The sequence below is a fragment of the Anarhichas minor genome, unplaced genomic scaffold (assembly GCF_050575085.1).
Source record: "Anarhichas minor isolate MPS153535 unplaced genomic scaffold, ASM5057508v1 ptg000066l, whole genome shotgun sequence".
Lineage (NCBI taxonomy): Eukaryota > Metazoa > Chordata > Actinopteri > Perciformes > Anarhichadidae > Anarhichas > Anarhichas minor.
In genome coordinates, this window is record NW_027466512.1 from 1,045,001 (window position 1) to 1,070,000 (window position 25,000).

The 25,000-nt window shown below is 41.9% G+C and overlaps 5 protein-coding genes across 10 annotated transcripts in view; 3 read left to right on the plus strand and 2 right to left on the minus strand.

Moving 5' to 3' along the window:
• The window catches only part of arhgef2b (rho/rac guanine nucleotide exchange factor (GEF) 2b), an 81,915-nt gene extending 78,275 nt beyond the window's left edge, over window positions 1-3,640 (plus strand). Inside the window, exons 21-22 of the mRNA XM_076078419.1 lie at window positions 1,142-1,298; window positions 1,489-3,640. Coding sequence (XP_075934534.1) covers window positions 1,142-1,298; window positions 1,489-1,538 — 207 coding nt within the window. The 3' untranslated portion in view covers window positions 1,539-3,640. The remainder of the gene's footprint in view (window positions 1-1,141; window positions 1,299-1,488) is intronic.
• A 490-nt stretch (window positions 3,641-4,130) lies between these two features.
• On the plus strand, window positions 4,131-12,597 carry LOC142934022 (uncharacterized). Of its 3 annotated transcripts, none has more exons than XM_076078367.1 (9): window positions 4,131-4,456; window positions 8,017-8,163; window positions 8,367-8,500; window positions 8,606-8,723; window positions 9,279-9,349; window positions 9,725-9,800; window positions 11,436-11,498; window positions 11,595-11,664; window positions 11,793-12,597. In XM_076078367.1, exons 2-9 carry the CDS (start codon window positions 8,029-8,031, stop codon window positions 11,873-11,875), a joined length of 750 nt encoding a protein of 249 aa, XP_075934482.1. In that variant the 5' UTR covers window positions 4,131-4,456; window positions 8,017-8,028; the 3' UTR covers window positions 11,876-12,597. The 3 variants fall into 3 exon arrangements, with proteins under 3 accessions (XP_075934482.1, XP_075934480.1, XP_075934481.1); XM_076078365.1 differs by lacking the exon at window positions 9,725-9,800 and adding an exon at window positions 9,998-10,073; XM_076078366.1 differs by lacking the exon at window positions 9,725-9,800 and adding an exon at window positions 9,998-10,073 and having other exon boundaries at window positions 8,020-8,163.
• A 246-nt stretch (window positions 12,598-12,843) lies between these two features.
• On the minus strand, window positions 12,844-15,465 carry pmvk (phosphomevalonate kinase). Of its 3 annotated transcripts, XM_076078369.1 has the most exons (5): window positions 15,273-15,458; window positions 15,072-15,135; window positions 13,848-14,000; window positions 13,156-13,285; window positions 12,844-13,080 (listed from the first exon to the last, which is right to left on the minus strand). In XM_076078369.1, exons 1-5 carry the CDS (start codon window positions 15,365-15,367, stop codon window positions 12,932-12,934), a joined length of 591 nt encoding a protein of 196 aa, XP_075934484.1. In that variant the 5' UTR covers window positions 15,368-15,458; the 3' UTR covers window positions 12,844-12,931. The 3 variants fall into 3 exon arrangements, with proteins under 3 accessions (XP_075934484.1, XP_075934483.1, XP_075934485.1); XM_076078368.1 differs by having other exon boundaries at window positions 12,844-13,285; window positions 15,273-15,461; XM_076078370.1 differs by lacking the exon at window positions 13,848-14,000 and having other exon boundaries at window positions 12,844-13,285; window positions 15,273-15,465.
• On the plus strand, window positions 15,012-22,750 carry decr1 (2,4-dienoyl CoA reductase 1, mitochondrial). Of its 2 annotated transcripts, none has more exons than XM_076078364.1 (12): window positions 15,012-15,156; window positions 15,244-15,540; window positions 15,940-16,092; window positions 16,608-16,798; window positions 17,470-17,527; window positions 17,659-17,745; window positions 17,818-17,965; window positions 20,758-20,857; window positions 20,951-21,023; window positions 21,130-21,276; window positions 21,387-21,449; window positions 21,532-22,750. In XM_076078364.1, the coding sequence occupies exons 3-12, from the start codon at window positions 16,030-16,032 to the stop codon at window positions 21,589-21,591; spliced, it is 990 nt and encodes a 329-aa protein (XP_075934479.1). In that variant the 5' UTR covers window positions 15,012-15,156; window positions 15,244-15,540; window positions 15,940-16,029; the 3' UTR covers window positions 21,592-22,750. The 2 variants fall into 2 exon arrangements, with proteins under 2 accessions (XP_075934479.1, XP_075934478.1); XM_076078363.1 differs by having other exon boundaries at window positions 15,244-15,377.
• Window positions 22,751-24,199: 1,449 nt separating this feature from the next.
• The window catches only part of LOC142934092 (ectonucleotide pyrophosphatase/phosphodiesterase family member 7), a 4,771-nt gene continuing 3,970 nt past the window's right edge, over window positions 24,200-25,000 (minus strand). Inside the window, exons 4-5 of the mRNA XM_076078494.1 lie at window positions 24,754-24,979; window positions 24,200-24,463 (exon numbers count right to left, since the gene is read on the minus strand). Of these exons, the coding sequence (XP_075934609.1) occupies window positions 24,390-24,463; window positions 24,754-24,979 (300 nt within the window). The 3' untranslated portion in view covers window positions 24,200-24,389. The remainder of the gene's footprint in view (window positions 24,464-24,753; window positions 24,980-25,000) is intronic.

Below are 25,000 nucleotides of genomic sequence, written 5' to 3' on the forward strand. Positions count from 1 at the left end.
AAGTAAACCAGGATTTACTAAACCAGGATACAGTAAACCATGATACAGTAAACCAGGATACAGTAAACCAGGATACAGTAAACCATGATAAAGTAAACCATGATAAAGGAAACCATGATAAAGTAAACCAGGATATACTAAACCATGATAAAGTAAACCATGATAGAGTAAACCAGGATAAAGTAAACCAGGATATACTAAACCATGATAAAGTAAACCAGGATACAGTAAACCAGGATATACTAAACCATGATAAAGTAAACCAGGATACAGTAAACCATGATAAAGTAAACCAGGATATACTAAACCATGATAAAGTAAACCAGGATATACTAAACCATGATAAAGTAAGCCAGGATATACTAAACCATGATAAAGTAAACCAGGATACAGTAAACCAGGATACAGTAAACCATGATAAAGTAAACCAGGATATACTAAACCATGATAAAGTAAACCAGGATATACTAAACCATGATAAAGTAAACCATGATAAAGTAAACTAGGATAAAGTAAACCAGGATACAGTAAACCATGATAAAGTAAACCAGGATACAGTAAACCATGATAAAGTAAACCAGGATAAAGTAAACCAGGATACAGTAAACCAGGATACAGTAAACCATGATAAAGTAAACCAGGATAAAGTAAACATGATAAAGTAAACCAGGATACAGTAAACCATGATAAAGTAAACCAGGATAAAGTAAACCAGGATAAAGCAAACCAGGATACAGTAAACCAGGATACAGTAAACCAGGATAAAGCAAACCAGGATAAAGTAAACCAGGATAAAATAAACCAGGATACAGTAAACCAGGATAAAGTAAACAGGACACAGTAAACCATGATAAAGTAAACCAGGATAAAGTAAACATGATAAAGTAAACCAGGATAAAGTAAACCAGGATAAAGTAACGCTCTTGTATCTGGATGACGTCTAGCTCGTTTAATCTAGTCTGAACCTCCTCAGACTGGACCAATGTTTAAATGTTTTCTGTTATTCTGAATGTCTTAACTCTGCTTTAGTGAAACCAATCCTCAGATTCAGGACCACCGTCACGGTTCAGGGTTTAGGAACCAGCTCACGGCTTTTTGGCTTAACAAAACCAAGCTAAACTAAGCTAAGCTACGGTGTCAGTGTCAGCAGGGGAGCAGGAGGCGGGGCAGCAGGGAGCTGGAGCCACGCCCCCTCGCACCATTGGCCAGCCAGGATCCCGTTGACCAATTAGACGGCGTCGAGGAAGGAAAGGAGGAGGAAGTGATGAGAATCTCTCCTCGCTCTGACAGCCCCAGGGGTCAGTAGGACTCATCAATACCTGTTATTGATCGTTATTACACATAAATACCTGTTATCGATCGTTATTACACGTCAATAAGTGTTATCGATCGAACTGTTAACGATCGATCGTTATTGCGCGTCAATAACTGTTATCGATCGTTATTACACGTTATGTTGATGGTAACCTGTGACCTCTGACCCCTCAGACCTGCAGGACATCCCAGAGGAGAGCGAGTGTGGAGCCGATCCCAGTTAACATCTCAGCTGATGGGGATCAGGGACCTGCTGATGTCACCGTGATGTCACCGTGATCACTCGTCGCTGTCAGACTTTTATTGTGAAAGCTGGAGATGATGTAATTTCCTGTTTCACAGAAGCGTCCTGAAGTGTTTTCTGAATGTTGCTGTTAGATTTAGAAACAGGAAGTATAACCATGTGACCTGTTTACATCATCACGTCAGCTGTAGCCCCGCCCAGACACGTTGGAGTGGGCGGGGCTTTCTTATTGGGAGGGTGGGGTTTATACAGTGTCATAGGACTCAAAGATGCGACACATTAATGGTCACCACACTACAACTACCCAGAATGCCTTTGGATATCAACAACTTGAGTCACAACCTGCTGTGTTCAGCTGGATTATAATGTTTCTTCTTGTGAGAATCAAACAGTGTAAACTGTATTTATATGGTAATTTAAAGCTAAACGTAGTTTAACATTAGAAACATTATGTAGAATTTTACTATCAAATAGTCCGAGAGACTAAAATCTGTGTTTCTGTCATTTGTGAAAGCAAAAAAAAGAGAAAATAATTCAATTTAGGAACAACAACGTCAAGCCAGAATTTATAAGTTTACAGAAATCTTTCCAGAGTGAAACATTTTTTAAAGAATCTCAGAAAGTTTAGTTTGTTTCAGGAAGGGGAGTGGGGGAGGGGGGGGTATACTGTTGAGTCGTAGATTGGTGGTGTTTTTAAAAAAAAACAGGAAGATGTTTGCTGTCTGACTGAAACATGACATCACTGCTGCCTGTTAGCATGTTAGCATGGCTGTTTCTTTTATACTTGTATAGAACCTGATCATATATTGTCTTATTGATTGGTTGGTTTTAACCAATCAGCTTGTTTGAGGAAGGTTTTATTGAGATAAGGTGAAGATGTTAAAGATGGACGTCCAGTCAGTGTCGACAGTGAATGTAGTTTATTTAAGAAAAAACTTCCTCAGACCTGCTGTTTTGACCCAGAGTGCTGAATCCTCCTGCTGCAGAGCCGGCTGTGCCTACATGTACCAGGATGCATTGCACGCGAGCTTCTGACGGTCATATCCTCGACACTAATGCAGCCGCAGCGTCTCTGCTGCCTCTATGGATCCAATAAATACAGCTGAACACTATAGATGTCCTCATCCAGAGCGTCCTCGTCCAGAGCGTCCTCTGACCTCATATTATGGGATGCCATCATCACTGTGTTTGTGAGCTCCATGTAGAGCACAGCGCCCTCTGGCTGTGTGGAGGACTACAAGCTGAAACAGTCTGTAGTTCTTCTTCCTCTATCTCGCCTTTAGTCACATGACAGCAGCACTGAGGACTGCCTCCATGAACTACATTTACCATCAACACTGACTGGAGAGTGTTACCCTTTAACCAAAAAGCTGTCTTTATTGAACTTTATTCACAGTGTTTACTGATGACGGTTCATCTCAGTCCACATGTTGGAGAACAGCGTGTGGACGTTTATACATCTGCAGATTTTTTACAAACATTTCATTATAGATTTTAAAAAAGGAGTTTAATCATTCTGATGAGTTTAAATCAAAATGATCTCAGTGTGAAGGACGACAGGTGGACTGTCTCACTCATCAGGGTTTAAAGCATGAGACATGAACCACAGACTGAAGATATTTAACGATGGTTCACGTGAAGGAATAAAAACTTAAAGTGTTAAAGATCACATGATAGAAAAACATAAAAATGATCTTCATCATCGTTCTCTGGAACACATTTAAGCATTTCTAATAATATACAGACGGTTCAAAGGAGGAACGAAGATAAAATGAATGAATATTAATCTCTTAATAAGATGCCAAGTTGTGTTATTTACACATTTCATCATGTTTATTCAAAGTACAAATCTCTTTTAGCACATTTATATGTTTCAGGTGTTTTGGTATCATGTGATCCGAGCTCATCAGAAGGAAACTGAAGTCTGACTTCTGAAGACTCGTTCAGGTGATTCTGATCTGGAGTCAGAAACGTTCAGATGAAGTAAAGTGTTTGTACAAAGATTTCATCAGAAGACTGAAAATGATTTTTGCTGTAAGTTTATTGTTTGTGTGCTCTTTATAAATCTAATCAGCTGGAGAACATGTGACGTTGATGTTTTTATTTCTGGAGGTTAAAGTCATGAAATACTTTTAATCTCCAGATTGTTTTATTTCTTATATTAATTAAATGATGCAAAATGATTTTAGCTTCTTCAGAACTATCTGACCAATCACTATATTCCTTATAACATCTATTAATGCAATACACATTTTCTATATTTAAAATGTATATAAATATGTATAAATATATATATCATTATATATGTATATAAATACATTTATAAATATATATGCATATGTATAAATTTATATATATTTATATTGTTTGTTGTAACAGAAGTTAATATCAATTAGAAATAAGGTAAAGTTTAGTTTTCTATTATTCCGTTTATTTTTTCTGGAATTTGCTAAAAAATGATAACAGTTGTTTTGGAAAACTGAGATTTGTATCCATTAAAAAAACAAAACGTTTATCCCTAACCCTAACCCACTTTTAATCTGGAAGGACCTCCATCGTCACTTCCTGTGGAGGGAATTTAACCCGGAAACGGGTGTAGTCGTCAGTTGGGAGTTAACGTTAAATTGGCTTGACGAGGAAGAGACTCAGAATCAGGACCAGGACCAGAACCAGAACCGTTGGACCCAGAGACCCGAGTCCTTGTGGCTCTTCAGACCGACACCGAGCCGCAGTTTGTCCGCTGTTTCTTCTTTTCTCGGTTTAAAAAAGTGAGCCAGCAGCTCCGTTAGCCTGCTAACAGCTAACAGATAGTTAGCCCACCTGCTAACAGGGAAGTGACGGTGACAGGTGAAGTCGGGCTCGAGCCGCAGGTGTGTTTTCTTCAGAGGACTCGGACAGGTAAGAAGAACCAGAAACGTTACATCTCACCTGGTTTACCACGAGCTCTGAACGCTAAGCTAACATGTTAGCATGCTAACAAGGGCGGTGGTCCGCTGTTAGCATCGGGAGCTAACGTGCTAGTTACAGATCAACAACACGTCAATAAACAATAAATAATAAATACATAATATACTATACAATAAATATATAATATAAATATATAATATACTATACAATAAATATATAAATATATAATATTCTATATAATAACTATATAATATACTATACAATAAATATATAATATAATATAAATATATAATATACAATAAATATATTATATAAATATAATATACAATAAATATATAATATTCTATACAATAACTATATAATATACTATACAATAAATATATTATATAATATAAATATATAATATACAATAAATATATACTATACAATAAATATATAATATACTATACAATAAATATATAATATACTATACAATAAATATATAATATACTATACAATAAATATATAATATACTATACAATATATAATATCATAGACAATATATAATATCATAGACAATATATAATATACAATAAATATATATATATACAATAAATATATTATATATATACAATAAATATATTATATATATATATATATATACAATAAATATATTATATATATATATATATATACAATAAATATATTATATATATACAATAAATATATTATATATATACAATAAATATATTATATCATATATAATATACAATAAATATATAATATACAATAAATATATAATATACAATAAATATATAATATACAATAAATATATAATATAATATACAACTAGAAAATTAATTTCCTGCTGAAAATGCATTTGAATGGTGAAATGAATTGTAAAAAAATTGCTTAAAATTAAGAAATGGGAGACTACCCATCTGAAAAATGTTGAAGCCCGAAAGCATTTAAACTGCACTGCTGAAAACCCTTCTAGTTGAAATGTCTAACTATGGTGTCTGTAGCTGAAAGTATGAAGAAGAAGAAGTTTAACAGGATTTGAAGATTTTCTCCATAGAGATCCCATTCAAAAGAAAATTGCAAAAAGCTTAATAATTCAAAGAATTTAAAGATTACAAATATGAAAAGTCATTTCACCCCTCTCCTGAAAGAGCTGAACATTTTGAAAGGGAAAAGTCCTGTAGTGATATTTGTAGTAGTAGAAGTTATAGTTGTAGTAGAAGTATTATTATTAGTAGTAGTAGTAGTAGAAGTTATAGTTGTAGTAGAAGTATTAGTAGTAGAAGTATTGGTAATTAGAAGAAGTAGTAGTGTCAGTAGTCGTAGTAATAGCTGTAGTATTGGTCATAGTATTTAATATAACAGTAGTAGTAGTAGTAGAAGTAGTTATAGTAGTAATGGCAGTAGAAGAAGTAGCAGTAGTAGTAGTAGTACTAGTAGCAGTTGTACTAATAGCCGTAGTAGTAATACTACTTGTAGTAGCATGAATAGCAGTAGTAGCAGTTGTAGTATAAGTAATCGCAGTGGTGGTAGTAATAATATTGATGGTAGCAGTAATAGCAGCAGCAGTAGTAGTAGTAGCAAAAGTTGTAGTAGCAGTAGTAGTAGTAATACTATATTAGCAGCAGTAGTAGTTGTCGCAGTATTAGTCAGAGCATTAAGTTTTTCAACAAAAAAGCCTAATTTTGAGCTTAATGTTTAAATGCAGTTAATCCATGAGGCTTTTATTTTGAAAGAGTGGGGCTGGGTGGGGAGGAGAGGAGACAGAATCAGAATGTATGAAACACAGAGGTTATTAAATGACAGTCTTCATCAAAAGCATTCCAGTTAGATTTCACTCTGTGGGGCTTTTATTTTGAAAGGGTGGGACTGGGTGGGGGAGAAGAGACATAATCATAATGTTTGACACACATAAACAGAGGTTATTAAATGACAGGCTTCATCACAAGCATTTCAGGTAGAGTGCACTCTCTGGGGCTTTTATTTTGAAATGGGGTGGGGGGGTGGAAAGTCCTCTTAAAATCTCTAAGACCTGAATGACTGTATGAGAGAGAGAGAGACCTGGTGTTAGAGGCAGACTGATTAAGAAACATTACAGTAAACAGTGATTTTGAACAAAACCCCTTTTAACAAAAAGCAGGAGTCTGAGTGCCAAAATATGGATACCGTGAGAAAGATAAGACTCTGCCGAACGCGCTGATGTGTTTTTTTATGTTAGTGGTGTTAATAATGTGAGCTCCAGAGCAATAGACAAAACTGGTACCGTCTGCTTTCTTTGAGAAATGAGTGGTGAGATTTAACATGAAGTCTAATGGAGCAGTTGGTTGGAGTTCATGTCGCTCTGCTGCTCTTTGAGCCAAATGTGTAAATCTGTGGGATTCCACAGTCACTTGTCTACGACAAGGACAAGATTAGCTACTTCTACATCCAGAAATGATGCATGAAGAGTGAAGATTGTGGACACAGTGGCAAAAGACAAATGTTTTTTTCACAAGAATCTCAAGCTGCTCTTCACTCTAGCGGTGACATCACGCACTCTAAGCTGCGCAATACACACCCATTATAAAGTCAGAAAAGGAGTGAAAAAATCATAAAAGTTAAACTGCTGCAGTTCAAAAAGTATAAAAGATATCAAAAAGCTGAATAATGCGGCAATAGATCAGGGTTTTCTCAACATTTTAAAGTTTAAATGGTGTCTGTAGCTGAAAGTATGAGGAAGTAGAAGGATTTGAAAGTTGAAGAGGATTTGAACATTTTCTCCATAGAAACCCATTCAAAAAAAAAATTGCAAAAAGCTTAATAATTCATAAAGTTTAAAGGTTAGAAATATGAAAAGTCATAGCACCCCTCTGCTGAAAGAGCTGAACATTTTGATAGTTGAACGGTTTGAACAACAGTTGGAATGCTTAAAAGCATTCCAACAATAAATATATAATATCATATATAATATACAATAAATATATATTATATATAATATACAATAAATACATAATGTAAAGTATGTATGTATGTATGACATGACATAATAAAATAACGTATTCAACCCGTATAGTTTAATATGAGGTACTGAGTATTTATTCATGTACTGTTAACTTTAAATTTACTATATAATTCGACTTTAACATTTGACTGTTTTACTATGATCAGTTCATTCTGTTGTATTTTATTTTTTTATTAATATAATTTATGATAAATAAAACTTGAGGATTAAAATGATTTTATTGACAGTGAATCTACGCTGAGAGTCAAATGATCAATACATTGATACTTTGGTACATTAATCTGATTACAGCCCTAAAAATATGTTAATCCTTGAAGATTGTTAATTATTATTTAGTGTTTTAGTAGTTGTATCCAGTTCATGATTAATGAACTAGTTAGATAATTAATTTAGAATAATTGCTTTATGTTCGATCCTTAAATTCTTTAAACATTCAAATGTTCTGTACATTCTTTATTATATTTATGAATTAATATGTATTCCATTGATCAATCAGTCTGCAGCTGTTCTAAATATTAATTTAGCCTAATTTATCCTGGTTCCCTTGAAGTAGAAGAAGAAGATGAGTGGAGGACTGAACAGCATCGATGCCGTGAAGAAGAAGATCAAAGTGCTGCAGGAGCAGGCGGAGGAGGCCGAGGACCGAGCCGTCAGACTGCAGAAGGAGGTGGAGAAGGAGAAGAGGAGCAGAGAGGAGGTGCACACACTCTCTCACACACACACACACACACACACACACACATACACCTGTCCAGGTGATGGGGGTCTGTCAGGTTGTGTCACATGCCATACATACCTGTGTTGAAAGAGGAATGTGAGGTGTTTTTAGTTAAAACACACACACCTGAGACAGGTGAACCTGACCTGTGGGCTGTTTCCTCCCTGCTGTGTGTCTTGCAGGCGGAGGCGGAGGTGACGGCTCTGGGTCGCCGTCTGCAGCTCAGCGAGGACAATCTGGAGCGAGTCCAGGAGAGACTGTCCACCACCCTCCACAAGCTGGACGAGACGGAGAAGTCTGCCGACGAGAGCGAGAGGTCAGACGCACACCTGAGACACACCTGGAGGTTTTGTTCCTCAAACGAGGGGAGACAACTTCATCAATAACTCTTCATCTGTCTGTCTGCCTGTCTCCCTCTCAGAGGTATGAAGGTGATTGAGAACAGAGCTCTGAAGGATGAAGAGAAGATGGAGCAGCTGGAGGTTCAGCTGAGAGAAGCCAAGCTGATCGCTGAGGAGGCCGACCGGAAATATGAAGAGGTACGAAAACAACATGAGCAACGATAAGTCCACCTTTTCTCTCAGTAGACATGTTGACTTATTTCTATGAACGTGTTGGTGTTGGACAAGGTGGCTAGCTTTTCAGTCTCCAGAGCAGGCTAATTAGCTAGCTAGCATGTCCATGAGTCGCATCCATGTGTCACATCGGACGGTGCGTTTCTGATTTCTTTCTCCGATGTCTCCATCTTTGTTTTGACCAACTTCCTACCAATCACGCTGACCCGGGACCTCTGCTGACCTCACCAGAAAACAACTCGGCACCATCTAGTGGACTGAAAAAGCAATTGATTTGATTTTTTATTTATAGTTTAAATAATAAAAGATCGATACTTGGCTTCCGTGTATCGATGCAAAATATTGCGATACTATGCTGTATCGATTTCCCCCCCACCACTACTAGCTAGCTAGCTAGTAGAGGTGCCTCGTTAGCTTTGTCGATAGTGTTGTATTTATATACTGATGCTTCTTATGCTTATGTAGTTATACAGATACTTCTTATGCTTATGCTGTAAAACTTCTGTGTTTGGTTGACAGGTGGCTCGTAAACTGGTGATGGTGGAAGGTGAACTGGAACGAGCTGAAGACAGAGCTGAGCAGGGAGAGAGGTCTATAACACACACACACACACACCTGTGCATGTCTAACAGCTGCTTACAGCATGAAGCTGCTTAGTTTCAGTTCTACACTCGGGTGTTATGAAATATATTCTGATCTATAATATAATGTGTACATTTATTAGTTATATCTAATAATAATAACTTCAGTTAGTTCTTGTTCTTCATCAGTGTGATGTCAGACCGATGACCTCGGCGTGATGTCTCACTGCTTCACTAACGACGCTCTAATCTTAACTGCATCCGTCTTTCTCTTCCTGTGTTTACATGGAAACATGTCGCTGCTGCTGCATGTCTCGCTGTCTACCTGTCCTCCTGTCCACCTGTCTACCTGTCCTGTCCCACGCACCCACGTGTCTCTAACAGTAAGGTTCGGAGGTTGGAGGAGCAGTTGAGGAGTTTCGACCAATCACTGAAGAGCCTGCAGGCGTCTGAGGACAAGGTACCCCCCCACCTGCTGTCAATCAAACCAGAGGAGCTCCTCCTCCTGACCTCCTATGACCTCTGACCTCTAGTTGCTGCTTCAGCTCCTGCTCCTGCTGCTCTCTGCATGACTTTAACCTGCTGCTCCTCATGACCTCTGAACTCTCTGAAACAGACCAAAGACACAAAATAACAACTCACTCGTTTGACCTGCAGTAAGAGTCGAGGGTTGGAGGAGGAGCTGAAATCAGTCTTCACTAGTTCAAAGTCTCTGGAGGCCCAGACTGAGAAGGTAGGAGGAGGAGGAGGAGGAGGTCCTTAAACACTGGTCACATGACCACAGCACACAGTGAGATGTCCGTTCTACTCGTTCTGTGTACGGTACACCTGTTAGCCTGTTAGCTGAGCTCTTTACACTCGCCTGTTAGCTGAGCTCTTTACACTCGCCTGTTAGCTGAGCTCTTTACACTCGCCTGTTAGCTGAGCTCTTTACACTCGCCTGTTAGCTGAGCTCTTTACACTCGCCTGTTAGCCTGTTAGCTGAGCTCTTTACCCTCGCCTGTTAGCCTGTTAGCTGAGCTCTTTACGCTCGCCTGTTAGCCTGTTAGCTGAGCTCTTTACGCTCGCCTGTTAGCCTGTTAGCTGAGCTCTTTACGCTCGCCTGTTAGCCTGTTAGCTGAGCTCTTTACGCTCGCCTGTTAGCCTGTTAGCTGAGCTCTTTACGCTCGCCTGTTAGCCTGTTAGCTGAGCTCTTTACGCTCGCCTGTTAGCCTGTTAGCTGAGCTCTTTACGCTCGCCTGTTAGCCTGTTAGCTGAGCTCTTTAGGCTCGCCTGTTAGCTGAGCTCTTTAGGCTCGCCTGTTAGCTGAGCTCTTTACGCTCGCCTGTTAGCTGAGCGCTTTACGCTCGCCTGTTAGCCTGTTAGCTGAGCTCTTTACGCTCGCCTGTTAGCCTGTTAGTTGAGCTCTTTACGCTCGCCTGTTAGCCTGTTAGCTGAGCTCTTTACGCTCGGCTGTTAGCCTGTTAGCTGAGCTCTTTACGCTCGCCTGTTAGCCTGTTAGCTGAGCTCTTTACGCTCGCCTGTTAGCTGAGCTCTTTACGCTCGCCTGTTAGCTGAGCTCTTTACGCTCGCCTGTTGGCCTGTTAGCTGAGCTCTTTACGCTCGCCTGTTGGCCTGTTAGCTGAGCTCTTTACGCTCGGCTGTTAGCCTGTTAGCTGAGCTCTTTACGCTCACCTGTTAGCTGAGCTCTTTACGCTCGCCTGTTAGCTGAGCTCTTTACGCTCGCCTGTTAGCTGAGCTCTTTACGCTCGCCTGTTAGCTGAGCTCTTTACGCTCGCCTGTTAGCTGAGCTCTTTACGCTCGCCTGTTGGCCTGTTAGCTGAGCTCTTTACGCTCGCCTGTTAGCTGAGCTCTTTACGCTCGCCTGTTAGCCTGTTAGCTGAGCTCTTTACGCTCGCCTGTTAGCTGAGCTCTTTACGCTCGCCTGTTAGCCTGTTAGCTGAGCTCTTTACGCTCGCCTGTTACATTGTGTGTCAGTGAGGAGTGACTTACAGACCTGAAGGTGTGAGGGAGGAAGGACACAATCAGAGGTGTCCTGTTACCTGCTGTTGTCCGTACACCTGGTTCTCTGATTGTCTGTCTGTCTGTCTCTCAGTACTCTCATAAGGAAGACAGGTATGAAGAGGAGATCAAGAACCTGAGCAACAAACTCAAGGAGGTGAGACACATATTTAATATTCTGTATGAACCTGAACAGTTCTGTCTCATGTAAATATGTTTAAGAGAAACCAACTGGTTCACTTCCTGTTTGCAGGCTGAGAGCAGAGCTGAAGCTGCAGAGCGTTCAGTGGCCAAACTGGAGAAAACCATCGACGGCCTGGAGGGTGAGACGGCTTCTTCTTCATCTTCTTCTGTTAGAATAATGATGGAAACCTGGAGACGTATATTTGTTATGTAGTTGGTGACATTTGATGCTCGTGGAAGCTTTATTCTGTGACTCATTTGGTTCCAGATGCTTTGACTTCAGCCAGAAACGCCAACATGGAGCTTCAGGCGACTCTGAATCAGACCATGGAGGAGCTCAACTCCTGCTGAACACGCCCCCCCTGCCAGACAGGTGGACGGCAAAACTCCGTGGCCAAAACATTGCTCCCACCTTCTCTCTCCTCCTTTATGTTGGAGGACAGGGTCCAGCTCCTTGGCTGAAACATTCCTCCTCCCTGCTCCTTTCCTCCCCTTCCCTCCTCCTTCCTTCCTTCACCACCTCCTCTCCTGGTGGATGTGAGGGAGGTCTCTCCCCCCCCTCCCCCCCTCTCTAAATGATTCCTGCTTTCACACATTCCTTCTGATTCATAAAGTCACATATTGGGAGTGTTGCTTTAATGAGCTCCTCGTCTCTGCCCCCTCCCCCTCCTTACCTGCTCACAGTGCCAACCCTCCCCCCCTCAGTATTAAGTGAAGGAGCTGCTTGATATACTTTGTCTATAAGGGACTTTAACAGACTTGCATTCGTTTCCTCGTTAAGAACTAATCAAGGACTAATTACATGTTTGTCTTAACGGTTTGTTTTCTTTTGCCACATTAACTAATAATCGATTAGAGCCAATGAGTTATTATTATTGTTTTTGTTCTTGGGGGGCGTGGTTTAAGGTAGCCAATCACCACGAGGCATTCCACTGCCACAGGTGACCTTTGACCCGATGACGTGAATGAATAAAGTTTGTTTTTACCTGGAGCGGTGATGTCACAGCTCATTGTAATAAATCATGACAGGATTTTATAAAATAAAAGCACCGTCACTGGTTTGTAGATCCAAACTGACTCTGAGCTTTTATTTCAGTTCAAATAAACATTGAACAGCTGATAACAGGTAAACACTGTTAGCTGCTAGCCGCAGCCATGTTGAGAGCCATGTGGAGTCAATCCCTCAATCGTAGATCTGCTCTGAGTCAACTAATCACATGTACTTCTAGTTTCACTTCATTGATCAATCAGATTAGTTCTATATTAGAAAGGTGAGAATCTCCCATGAGCCTTTGCTTTGAGTGATGATGTAAACAACCTGAGACTCAGACAACTTTATTGATCAGATAGAAAACAGTGATCGGCTCCACATTCATCAGTTTCCAATACATTTATTGATCCGTGACATCAGAGTGATGATGACGCTGCGTCCTCAACCAGCTTCATGATTGGTTGCAGCTGCTCTTCTAACGAGGGGGCGTCGGTCTCGTTAGTGACGATCCAATCGAAGTCAACCCCGCTGTCCAACCCGCACTCTGACTCTGCATCGTCCACACCTGAGAGACAGACGGGTGAACAGAGACGGGCAGAGCGACAGACATAAAGGTAAACAGACAAACGGGTGATCTTACCTGCAGAGAAGCTCCACCCCCTCTGTTTGCGTGTTTCTTCTGAGCTTTGGACTCTGACACTTTGAGTCTGTCGGGGAAACTCAGACCAGAACCACTGAAGGTCTGACAGCCTCCGAGCATCACTCACCACCTGACCAATCAGAGAGCAGAGAGAGCATCACTCACAACCTGACCAATCAGAGAGCTGCTTCTCCGCTCCCCTTTTTATCATTTTTACCCACTTTTCTCCACGTTTTATGCTAAACTTTGTAGATCCTGGTTTTTTTTCATGTTCTAAACTATCTGTACGATGTCAGCCAACACGTTGTAGACCTTTTAATTGTAAGGCTTGTTATTAGCCTTCAGCTGTGGTGCTGGCTAACTCTAACCACAGATATTTATATTGTCTTTGTCTCCTGACCAACAGCTGACATGAAGCAACAATTCAGAAACATTCCTGAAGACCTCCATGTTCTCTCTGGATTGGCCTCTTCTTCTACTACTGTTTCCTGGTAGATTGAAAACACGTTGACCCGTTTTACGTCACGGTGTTAGCTAAAACACAGTAACCAGTGTAGCATTATAGCATGGTGGAAACCAGCTATCTAACTAGCCACCTAGCTAACTCCACCGCTGCTTTAATGCTACACCGGTCACAGAACGTTAGCCCCCTACGTTGCTAACGACACACTGCGGTTCCCATGGTAACGTACCCACACGAGTTGCCGCGCCCCTCTGGTTGCTAGGCGACAGAAGAATCCGGGGTCCTGGCGTCGCCGGCTTTCTCCCCAAAGAATCATGTCTGCTCGATACCGCTCCTTATAAAGACCAGGACCCAGCAGCTGGTCCAGGTCCAGACAGTGTTCCTGTAGAACCACCAGCATGACTCAGAGGTGTGTGTGTGTGTGTCAAGGGCGTAGGTTTGCATAGGGTCCATAGGGACTAGTCACGACCAAAGTTTGGGAAAGACACAATTGTCCCCACCAATATTTCCCCACCAAATTCACGGTAAACTCATTCAAACGGCACAGATCGGGAGCGAGCGAAGGACTTTGAAAGTTAGCGGAAAGATTAACGTGAGACAACATCCGGTTTCTTCAGACGAACATCCTGTTTTCAGAATAAGATGCCAACAAAGTATGAATTATATTCACATTAAGTATAAAACATGCTACCTGCATCTCGTGAGTTAAAGGGAAAATACGCCTAAATTGTGCGTAAAGTGTCTTTATTCTTTGATCGCTGGGTCACCTTCATCACCTCTGAGTTACAGCATCATAGTGATGAAGAGTAGAGCTGGGTCACCTTCATCAGAGCTGGGTTTATTTTTTATTTTGGTGATGTCATTAAATTAAACTATTGTTTCTCTCATGGACAGGTTTAACATGCTACATATGTGTGTGAGTTCTGGTTTGTATGTTTTCTCGCCCTTCAAATTACAATCCAACAGCCTCTCATCATACTGAACGATGTAAAGTTGACACTGTCAGGTCCATTCTCCATCCATTGTGTGCGGTCCCTTTAACAATTAGGATTTGGGAGTGATGCGGATATTCTTTATTTGAGAAAAGTTCATATTTGTGTTTCACTAAATTTCACTATGACCCTGAAATTCTGTCTCTTGTGTTATTATATACTGAATGCAAGCAAAACTACAGAGCAAAATCACACTCTTTCTGATTGAACCAATCTATGAACTGTCTGAAACAATGATATCCACGGCCCCAGATGGGCCCAAAAAAAATTGCCACACATGCAAACATGCCCCTCCCCTTGGGGCTAAGCCCCCCCTTTCTTTGAATCCTAGAAACGCCCCTGATATCAACTAAGACTTTTTTAGATGGCGGGCGGGGGGACTGGCAGTGTCCCTACCAATGCTGAGATCAAACCTACGCCCTTGGTGTGAGAGAGAGAGAGAGAGAGAGAGAGAGACTCACCTCAGCGTATTGCTGCTTCAGAGGTCCAGACAGACGCAGGACGCAGCAAACATCAGAGCCTAAACTAGAGAAGAAGAAGAAACATGTGAGTTACTGCAGTAAAACACAGAGTATTGCTGTATAACAGTTACTTCAGTTTGTCAAAAACATAATTAATCATGTTTTCCATCAGCCTCGTTGATCAATAATAAACCGGTTTACCGGTTGTGGATCAGGTCCGTGACGTAATCTTTTCCGGACTTCCGTTTCCCGCTGAAGACCAGAACCAGTCTGGGTCCAGAGACCCGGTCCTCCATCAGTGATCAGGTATCTGTTGCTGATCGATCAGCTGCTGGTTCCTCTCGAGCTGCTCCGTGTTCAGACGTCGGACCACACCGCTCCGTTACCGTAACTGTCAGAGCAAACAGGAAGTACTTCAAAATAAAAGTACCGTCCGCCTGATCTTTAGAACTACCGGAGGGTTCATCCGGTCAGTAATCGATATGGGGCTGATCAGATAGTGATCATGTCACGCCGGAAGTTTGTTTGTGGAGAAAATCTGAAAAATATACAGGAGAGTTTTTCTTAAGTGACGTCATTTTAGACACATTACGGTAACACGTGATCGTCGTCACGTTCTAGACTGAACCATCGGTCTCAGGAGAGAGGGGGACAATGTGGAGATTATTAATTATTTTTGATAATTTGATCAAATGTTTCCTGTTTATACAACTAAATATGATATGATTTCTTAAAATATTCTATAATACTATAGTATATAATATGTAATAATACAATCTTGGGACTACACATTTAAATACAATTATTATAATTGTTATTATTGTGATAAACAATATATTTCTGTCTCTTTTATTACTTCTGTGTACAGCTGTGAACTGTTTCTAATGAGAAGTTACCCGGATGTACCCCCCCCCCCCCCTCTTCTCCTCCGTGTTGGTCTGGTCCGGTCCCTAACAACATGGCCGCCTCTATGTTCAGGAGAGCTGAACTTCTCCGGTCCGTCAGGACTTCAGTTCACTCGGTGAGAAACATTTTAATACTGTAATTATTAATATAATAATATGAAGATAAAGTGTTTACAGGTGTGGACTGGGACGTCAGAGAGAAGATGAAAAAACAACATAAACAATTATAAAATCAATAATCATCAAAAATCGGAGTTTTACAGTAAAGATGACGTCATATAATATTAATTAAACGCGGTTTAAATGAAACATTTGAACACATGAACTTTTCTAGAGTTTGACCTTTCACCCAGTTACTTGTGCCTCCGCGAACAGCACTGCAGCTCAGAGTGCGTGGGGGTGGGGGGGGGGGGCTGCTGCTGCTGCTGCTCTGATTGGTCACTTTATTAAATATGTTTTTATTTGATAGAAAAAAAAAGATCAGTATGAGTCTAGGTTCATCAGTAGAACCAGATTAAAGAACCCGGTTCTCCAGAAGGACCCGGTTCATCAGTAGAACCAGGTCCACGTTGTTTTGTCTCTGCTCTGATTGGTCACTTTATTAAATGGCGGATCTCTGTTCTGGTTTCAGTCATGGCTCCATGGTTCGGCTGCTCCTCCTCTTCCTCAGGCGAAGTTCTTCCCGCCGGTTGAAGGCGTCATGCTGCCGACAGGAAGCTTCAAGAACCGCGTGGCGTTTATCACGGGGGGGGGGACGGGTCTGGGCCGAGCTATGACCACGACTCTGTCTAAGCTGGGAGCTCAGTGTGTCATCGCCAGCAGGTCAGAGGTTAAGTTATGAATCACTGTTAGCTACGTAGCTACACAGCTATGCAACTACACCGCTATGCAACTACACAGCTACGTAGCTACACAGCTATGCAACTACACCGCTACGCAACTACACGGCTACACAGCTACACGGCTACACAGCTACACGGCTACACAACTACACGGCTACACAATTACACGGCTACACAACTACACGGCTACAGAACTACACGCCTACGCAACTATGCAACTACACCGCTACGCAGCTACTCAACTACGCTGCTACACGGCTGCGCAGCTACACGTCTACGCTGCTACACGGCTACACAGCTACTGCAGTCTGCTGATCAACCAGCAGGGGGCACCAAAACACAGACGTAGACTGAATGGAAGAGTGACGCCTGACCCCTGGCTAAGCCCCGCCCCCTGCCACGTTACCATGGAGACCACTGTCACTAATGACACCCCATAATTAAACATTAGAGTGAGCAGCAGACAGAAGAGTCAACGTATTTATTCAAAAGATAAAAGTGAAACCGGCACATCAGCTGACATGAAGGAATAACACAATCATTAAACACATTCAGTTAGCCTTCAGTCGCTAACGTAGCATAGCTAGTGTAGCATAGCAATGCTAACGCCAGGTAATGCTGTGCTAACGTTCTCTTGTGTTTGTGGTTCAGGAAGTTGGACGTCCTGCAGAAAACAGCCGAGGAGATCAGCAGCCAGACTGGAAACAAGGTAGCCAACCAGAACCTGAAACAGAACCAGACTGACCCAGAACCTGATCCCTCACCGGATAGTCAGTCCAGATTCAGTCTGCACTGATCTGGTCTGAACTGGTCTGAACTGATGCCCCCTCTCTCTCTCAGGTCCATGTGGTTCAGCTTGATGTCAGAGATCCTGAGGCGGTCTCTTGTTGTATGGACCAGGTGGAGTCTCTGACGGGACTTCCTGATGTAAGAACACACACTCACATGTTTGTTTTTCTGTACTCGTGAGGACCCTCGTTGACCTCCTTATTGGTTCAGGTGATCATCAACAATGCAGCAGGAAACTTCGTCTGTCCGTCAGAACGTCTGTCTCCAAACGCCTGGAAGAGCATCACGGACATCGTCCTGAACGGGACCGCCTTCGTTACCCTGGAGTTGGGAAAGAGACTGATCCAGAGTCAGAGAGGTTAGAGACTGATCCAGAGTCAGAGAGGTTAGAGACTGATCCAGAGTCAGAGAGGTTAGAGACTGATCCAGAGTCAGAGAGGTTAGAGACTGATCCAGAGTCAGAGGTTAGAGACTGATCCAGAGTCAGAGAGGTTAGAGACTGATCCAGAGTCAGAGAGGTTAGAGACTGATCCAGAGTCAGAGAGGTTAGAGACTGATCCAGAGTCAGAGAGGTTAGAGACTGATCCAGAGTCAGAGAGGTTAGAGACTGATCCAGAGTCAGAGAGGTTAGAGACTGATCTAGAGTCAGAGAGGTTAGAGACTGATCCAGAGTCAGAGAGGTTAGAGACTGATCCAGAGTCAGAGAGGTTAGAGACTGATCTAGAGTCAGAGAGGTTAGAGACTGATTCAGAGTGGTTAGAGACTGATCCAGAGAGGTTAGAGACTGATCCAGAGTCAGAGAGTTTAGAGACTGATCTAGAGTCAGAGAGGTTAGAGACTGATCCAGAGTGGTTAGAGACTGATCTAGAGTCAGAGAGGTTAGAGACTGATCTAGAGTCAGAGGTTAGAGACTGATCCAGAGTCAGAGAGGTTAGACTGATCCAGAGTGGTTAGAGACTGATCTAGAGTCAGAGAGGTTAGAGACTGATCTAGAGTCAGAGAGGTTAGACTGATCCAGAGTCAGAGAGGTTAGAGACTGATCCAGAGTCAGAGAGGTTAGAGACTGATCCAGAGTCAGAGAGGTTAGAGACTGATCTAGAGTCAGAGAGGTTAGAGACTGATTTAGAGTCAGAGAGGTTAGAGACTGATCGAGAGGTTAGAGACTGATCCAGAGTCAGAGGTTAGAGACTGATCCAGAGTCAGAGAGGTTAGAGACTGATCCAGAGTCAGAGAGGTTAGAGACTGATCCAGAGTCAGAGAGGTTAGACTGATCCAGAGTGGTTCGAGACTGATCCAGAGTCAGAGAGGTTAGAGACTGATCCAGAGTCAGAGAGGTTAGAGACTGATCCAGAGTCAGAGAGGTTAGACTGATCCAGAGTGGTTCGAGACTGATCCAGAGTCAGTGAGGTTAGAGACTGATCTAGAGTCAGAGAGGTTAGACTGATCCAGAGAGGCTAGAGACTGATCCAGAGTCAGAGAGGTTAGAGACTGATCTAGAGTCAGAGCATACTTGCAAACTCATGAGAGGTGAAAAAGGTGACACGCCCGAAACCCTGACGGGGTTTAACATGTAGCATTCTGATGTAATCTGAGAATGAAATTAAGTGATAAGACAATATTTACTTCGAGTAAAAAACTAATTTATTATTAACCTTTATTTAGACAAAATCAATTGAGACCGAGGTCTCATTTTCAAAAGTTTTAGTCATATAAAAACAAAGATATGCAAGAGTAGCGAGAACCATCGCCTGTACAAAATAAAGTGATTAGTTTCATTGCACCCTGTTACTGTACGGCTTCATATTAACTTATACTGTTACTGTACAGCTGGTAGAATTGTGGCCTATCTTCTATTTGCAATTAATATGCATTCAATCCAGTTCAATTATTAAAATGAAAATGATAATCTACTCTGGCTAAAGTAGCTTATCAAAGAGTAAAATAATATAAAATAATATCTGTGATCTATACACACCTCTGCATTAGCAACCTGCTGAAATGAAGGTACAGGCTCCTTAACCCTCTCATTACTTCAGGGTTCTTGAGAGCAACGTGGGACTGTTGGTCCACTGGCTGTGGTCATCACAGTGAACAGTGTGATGAGAGGACATGTGAGCCTTGTTGCTGTAGTTCATCTCATGGAGCAGAGGCTGCATGTAGCATACCCTGCCTTATCAATGTATTTAAAACACTGTGACAGCAGCAAGCTGTACTCACGTCTGTTTAGACCTCCACCTTTATCCAGGCCCAGCTCCACCTTTATCCAGGCCCAGCTCCACCTTTATCCAGGCCCAGCTCCACCTTTATCCAGGCCCAGCTCCACCTTTATCCAGGCCCAGCTCCACCTTTATCCAGGCCCAGCTCCACCTTTATCCAGGCCCAGCTCCACTCACATCTCAGCCCTGCATCAAGCTGCGCTACAGTCAGCGTCCTCTCCCTGAAGCTCTTTGACCTCATCATCTCATCATCTCATCAGTATCTGGGCCTCATGTTTCGTGGTCATGAAAGTTATTCTGACCATGAAATCATCCTCATTCTACTTTGAGTTCAAACAAACAACCTGCAACCAGATGCGCCGGTGTTCTGGTTTAACGTTAACGAGTGACCGCGTGAACTGAACCGGAACACGGGGGGGCTGCATGTTTCATCACGTTATGTTTTTTCCTTCTAAATCGTGATAATGACGAACGTTAACAGTCGACAGAGTTCCGCATGCAGTGGACGTTAACTTAACCCAGCAAGTCTGAACGGTAACGGAACATAACGGAACTTAAACTGTAACGGAGGGAAATGAAGACGCTGTAGACATCTGAACGCTGATTGGCCAAGACTCCACACATCAAAGATGTTCTATTGTGAAGATCACGACATCACCTTTTCTCCTCGTCTCACTCCAATCTGAGAAACGCTGGCTGGTCAGTTGACCCCCCCCCCCCAACAAAAAAAACTCTACGGAGCTACACGATTCACGTGGATATATTTTTGATTCAAAACGGTGAATTTCACCAAAAAGTGACAAGTTTGCATGTATGCAGAGGTTAGAGACTGATCCAGAGTCAGAGAGGTTAGAGACTGATCTAGAATCCTTATTGTTGTTGTTGTTCAGGTGCGTCCTTCTTATTGTTGTTGTTTATTGTTGTTGTTGTTCAGGTGCGTCCTTCCTCGCCATCACTACCATCTATGCTGAGTCTGGGTCTGGTTTCGTGGTCCCGAGTGCGTCAGCGAAGGCCGGAGTCGAGGCGCTCTACAAGTCAGTCTAACCTTTGACCTTTCAGCTGCTGTTATCATGACGTCATCCTGTGGTTGCCATGGTAACACTATTGTTGTTGTTGTTGTGTGTCAGGTCTCTGGCTTCAGAGTGGGGCCGCTACGGCCACAGGTTCAATATAATCCAGCCTGGACCAATCAGAACCGAGGTACCGCCCGTTTGCTTATAGATGATGACGTTTGTTTGTTTGTTTGTTTGTTTGTTTGCAGTGTTTTGTTGTTTACCTGTTGGTTGTTGTTGTTGTTGTTGTTTAGGGGGCCTTCAGCCGTCTGGACCCAACTGGAGAGTTTGAGAAGGCGATGATCGGTCGGATCCCAACAGGTCGACTCGGGACACCAGCAGAGATCTCAAACCTGGCAGCGTACATGAGCAGTGACTACGCTACTTGGATGTCTGGAGCGGTGAGTTTAGGCTGATCTCAGGTCAGAGTTTAGGCTGATCTCAGGTCAGAGTTTAGGCTGATCTCAGGTCAGAGTTTAGGCTGATCTAACTCTTCTTTGTTTATCTTCAGGTGATCCGGTTCGATGGAGGAGAATACGTGTCGATGGCGGGAGAGTTTAACGAGCTGCGCAGAGTGAGTGTCACACTCAAATGTTTCCCCCAGAAACATTCTGCTTACATGGTAACAATAACAATTGATGATGTTTGTGTCTCAGGTGACTCCAGATCAGTGGAACATTATCGGGATGATGACCAGAAGCACTAAAGGATCCTAAAAACACTCACACTCCTCATTGGACCACAACAACCAATCAGATCACAGGGCTCTGGTGGTCCCGCCCACCTGCTGATGTCATTGTGATGAGAGATGTGATATTTGCAGCGATTGAACTGTGATTATTGATTCTTATTGTTAGCTGGTGAAGTCATGTGACTCACTGCACATGCTCAGTGCGTCTGTTTGATAATAAAACAGTGAAGATTAAACACAAACTGGTTCTGTTGATTGAAGAAGATGAGGAGGAGGAGGCTTTTGGTAGAACAGTCTCTGAAGATGAAGAGTGATGAAGATGGAGTCTCTTCACATTCTTGTGTTGAATTTAGAGACAAAGTGAAAAAGTTGGTTAACGTGAAGCTGAAGGAACAGACGACACGTCGAGTTCTAGACCAACATGTCCTCTTATGTGTATATAAACATAGTGTTTGGTAGATTATTTCTTTGTTGTAACAATACTTCTTGGCAATAAATGTTATACCGTTGGAAAGCCTGTTTATTTACCTTTCAAAGGGTGGCTCATTCATGAGGAACATGCATTTGTGGGATGAGCAGCACAGCTGAGTATGTGGGTTGCGCCCATGAAAAATTTGCCAAATCTTCTCTGCCAAACAGCTTATTCTGCTGTTGCTATTGACTCTTGTTTGGTGTTGTTTGGTGGATTGGATGATTGAAGTTGTTGGGAAAAATCTAAATGACTAATTATTATGCATTTAATAATTGGTGAATGTTCTACATTTAACAGAGGCTCATGTCCTCTGTAGTGTTTAAGGCCTGTGTCCTTGTGTGAACTCTCTGGGACACCAGGCGTCCTCAGCAGATGTTTAGTCTATTAAGAAGCAGTTGATTGCCGAAAGAACACTTCAGCTGTTTGTCCTGAATAAGAATGATAAACTTGTAGAAAGTGTCAATACTTACGCAGGGCTGAATTGCGACCATGACTTACGAGAAAGTGACCTTTGTACTAGAACGAATTGTTAAAGTGTCCAGATACGTGTGCATGTGTTACCCTGTGCCAGCCCACTGCATGTTGTTTACTGAGTATAAATACCAGAGACTCGGAGACAGATCTTCGAGCGGTCTTGATGTACATTCTGTATGTGAATCAACCCTGTCTCCTTCTTTGCAAAGAATAAATGTCCAGTGATTAATGATTTTTACACCAGTCTCGAGTGAATTTTTCTAACAGAAGTCTATCAGTAACAAGGAAGAAACAAGACATATAAAGAAAGAATAGACACTTTACACACAATTTGTGTATTTTACCTTTAACTCACGAGATGCAGGTAGCACGTTTTATACTTAATGTGAATATAATTCATACTTTGTTGGCATCTTATTCTGAAAACCGGATGTTCGTCTGAAGAAACCGGATGTGTTGTCTCAAGTTAATCTTTCTGTTAACTTTCAAAGTCCTTCGCTCGCTCCCGATCTGTGCCGTTTAAATGTGTTTACCGTGAATGTCAGCATATAGGAGCACTAACATGTGAGTGTCTGCTGAGTTGACCGCAGCGGATGTCCAGTAGTCTCCATTCCTCCACCGCTGCCAGTGAGCAACGGACTTTCAAAATAAAACAAAATAAAAAAATGCGTTAATATGCGATATGCGATAATAACGCGTTAACTTGCCCAGCACTAATATATAAATATATACAGTTTTATGTTTTTATATTTTTATAGAATCTTTAAAAATTACTTTTCTTCATTTCACTTGTCTGTCGGTCCATCACATTAAATCATAATAAAGTACTTTTCCAAAGATTATAAAAACACCAAAAAACACCAGCTGAGCTTCAATACAACAATGTGAATATAAGTATTCCTGTACACACAACACACACACACACACACAAGACACACACACACTCTCACACAGCTTTAAATACATTAATAACACGTCCTGTTTACACTGATCTCTCTTATTTATGTGTGTATGTTTTAACAGTGATGTTGACGTGTGCGTGTGTGTGTATGTGTGTGTGAGAGAGTGTGTGTGAGTGAGTGTGTGTGAGAGAGTGTGTGTGCGTGTGAGTGTGTGAGAGAGTATGTGTGAGTGTGAGAGTGTGTGTGAGTGTGTGTGTGTGAATGTGTGTGTGAGTGTGTGTGTGTGTGAGTGTGTGTGTGTATGTGTGTGTGTGCGTGTGAGTGAGTATGTGTGTGTGTGTGAGAGTATGTGTGTGTGTGTGTGTGTGAGTGTGTGTGTGAGTGTGTGTGTGTGTGAGAGTGTGTGTGAGTATGTGTGTGTGTGTGTATGTGTATGTGTGTGTGTGTGTATGTGTGTGTGTGTGTATGTGTGTGTGTGTGTGTATGTGTGTGTGTGTCGACTGAATGGTGTCTTCTCACAGTTTCAATAAAATCCGTTTGGATCTGGAAGTTTGATTAAATCTCAGAGAGACTTCAGTCTGTGTAGTTTATTAATTATTATATTACATTTATTATATTTCATTTACTATATTATATTATATTTATTATATAATAAATGTAATATAAATATAAATGAATTCAAAAACAGGAAATAAGAAGTGAGGCATAGCTCTTTAATCTTTAGTCTCTTTATTTACGTCCTCAGCTGTTATCAGTGAGTCATGTGACCTCTGAGTCGACTCTGAGCTCTGAAGTAAAATAACACGATCAACAGATCAGTGACATAAAACTACTGTGTATAAATACTACCAATAATACTTCATAATACATGAACGATACAGACATGAAGTCAGAGATTAGTTTCAGAGGAGGAGATGCTGATCCTGGATCTCGTAGACCTGATCCTGGATCTTGCAGACCTGATCCTGGATCAGGTTACAGCTCTGTGAACATGAAGAGCAGCATCGACAGCAGCAGAGTGACAGACAGCTGAGATCTCTGAGATCCACCTGAAACCACATGAAGTACTCTGATGAGCTCATAGTACTACGAGTACTACTACTGTGAGTACTGAGAGAGACGTGTACCTGGAGGTCACTACAGACATTTCATTCAGATCAGAGGAACATACAAGTATAATGTAGCATATGTGTCCTCAAGTACTTCAAACCTGTACTGAAGTACAAGACAGGAGTAAATGTACATGAGGTTTTAAAGACGTGTGTGGCCCTTTAAGGCCTCTAAAAACAGCTGATTGTTTCATATCTGATGGTCTTTACCGACTCGTCCTCAGACTCACCTCCGTGCAGCAGCAGCATCTCCTCGGTGACGCTCAGGGATCCGTTGTGTGGCGCCGGTTTGATCTGCAGCACTTTGCACATCAGAGGGTAAACGTGGACGCTGTCGAACGGCTCCGACAGGAAGTTCCTCCTGAAGTCGGGACCGAAGGCCCTGAAGATGGTCTTCATGTCCATCTCCCCGCTGTGGTAGCCGTGGTCGCCTTTGTTCACGTAGACGATGAATCTCTGAGGGAAACAAAGAGTCAT

Coding starts and splice junctions, on each gene's coding strand:
- LOC142934022 (XM_076078367.1), top strand. CDS start 8,029: ATGAGTGGAGGACTGAACAGCATCGATGCCGTGAAGAAGAAGATCAAA. Junction 8,501..8,605: donor TCTGCCGACGAGAGCGAGAG/GTCAGACGCACA, acceptor TCTCCCTCTCAG/AGGTATGAAGGTGATTGAGA. Junction 9,801..11,435: donor TGCAGGCGTCTGAGGACAAG/GTACCCCCCCAC, acceptor TCTGTCTCTCAG/TACTCTCATAAGGAAGACAG.
- pmvk (XM_076078368.1), bottom strand. CDS start 15,367: ATGGAGGACCGGGTCTCTGGACCCAGACTGGTTCTGGTCTTCAGCGGG. Junction 14,001..15,071: donor TGAAGCAGCAATACGCTGAG/GTGAGTCTCTCT, acceptor GTGGTTCTACAG/GAACACTGTCTGGACCTGGA. Junction 13,286..13,847: donor GGGCGCGGCAACTCGTGTGG/GTACGTTACCAT, acceptor CTGATTGGTCAG/GTGGTGAGTGATGCTCGGAG.
- decr1 (XM_076078364.1), top strand. CDS start 16,030: ATGGCCGCCTCTATGTTCAGGAGAGCTGAACTTCTCCGGTCCGTCAGG. Junction 21,277..21,386: donor CTACTTGGATGTCTGGAGCG/GTGAGTTTAGGC, acceptor GTTTATCTTCAG/GTGATCCGGTTCGATGGAGG. Junction 21,450..21,531: donor AGTTTAACGAGCTGCGCAGA/GTGAGTGTCACA, acceptor TTTGTGTCTCAG/GTGACTCCAGATCAGTGGAA.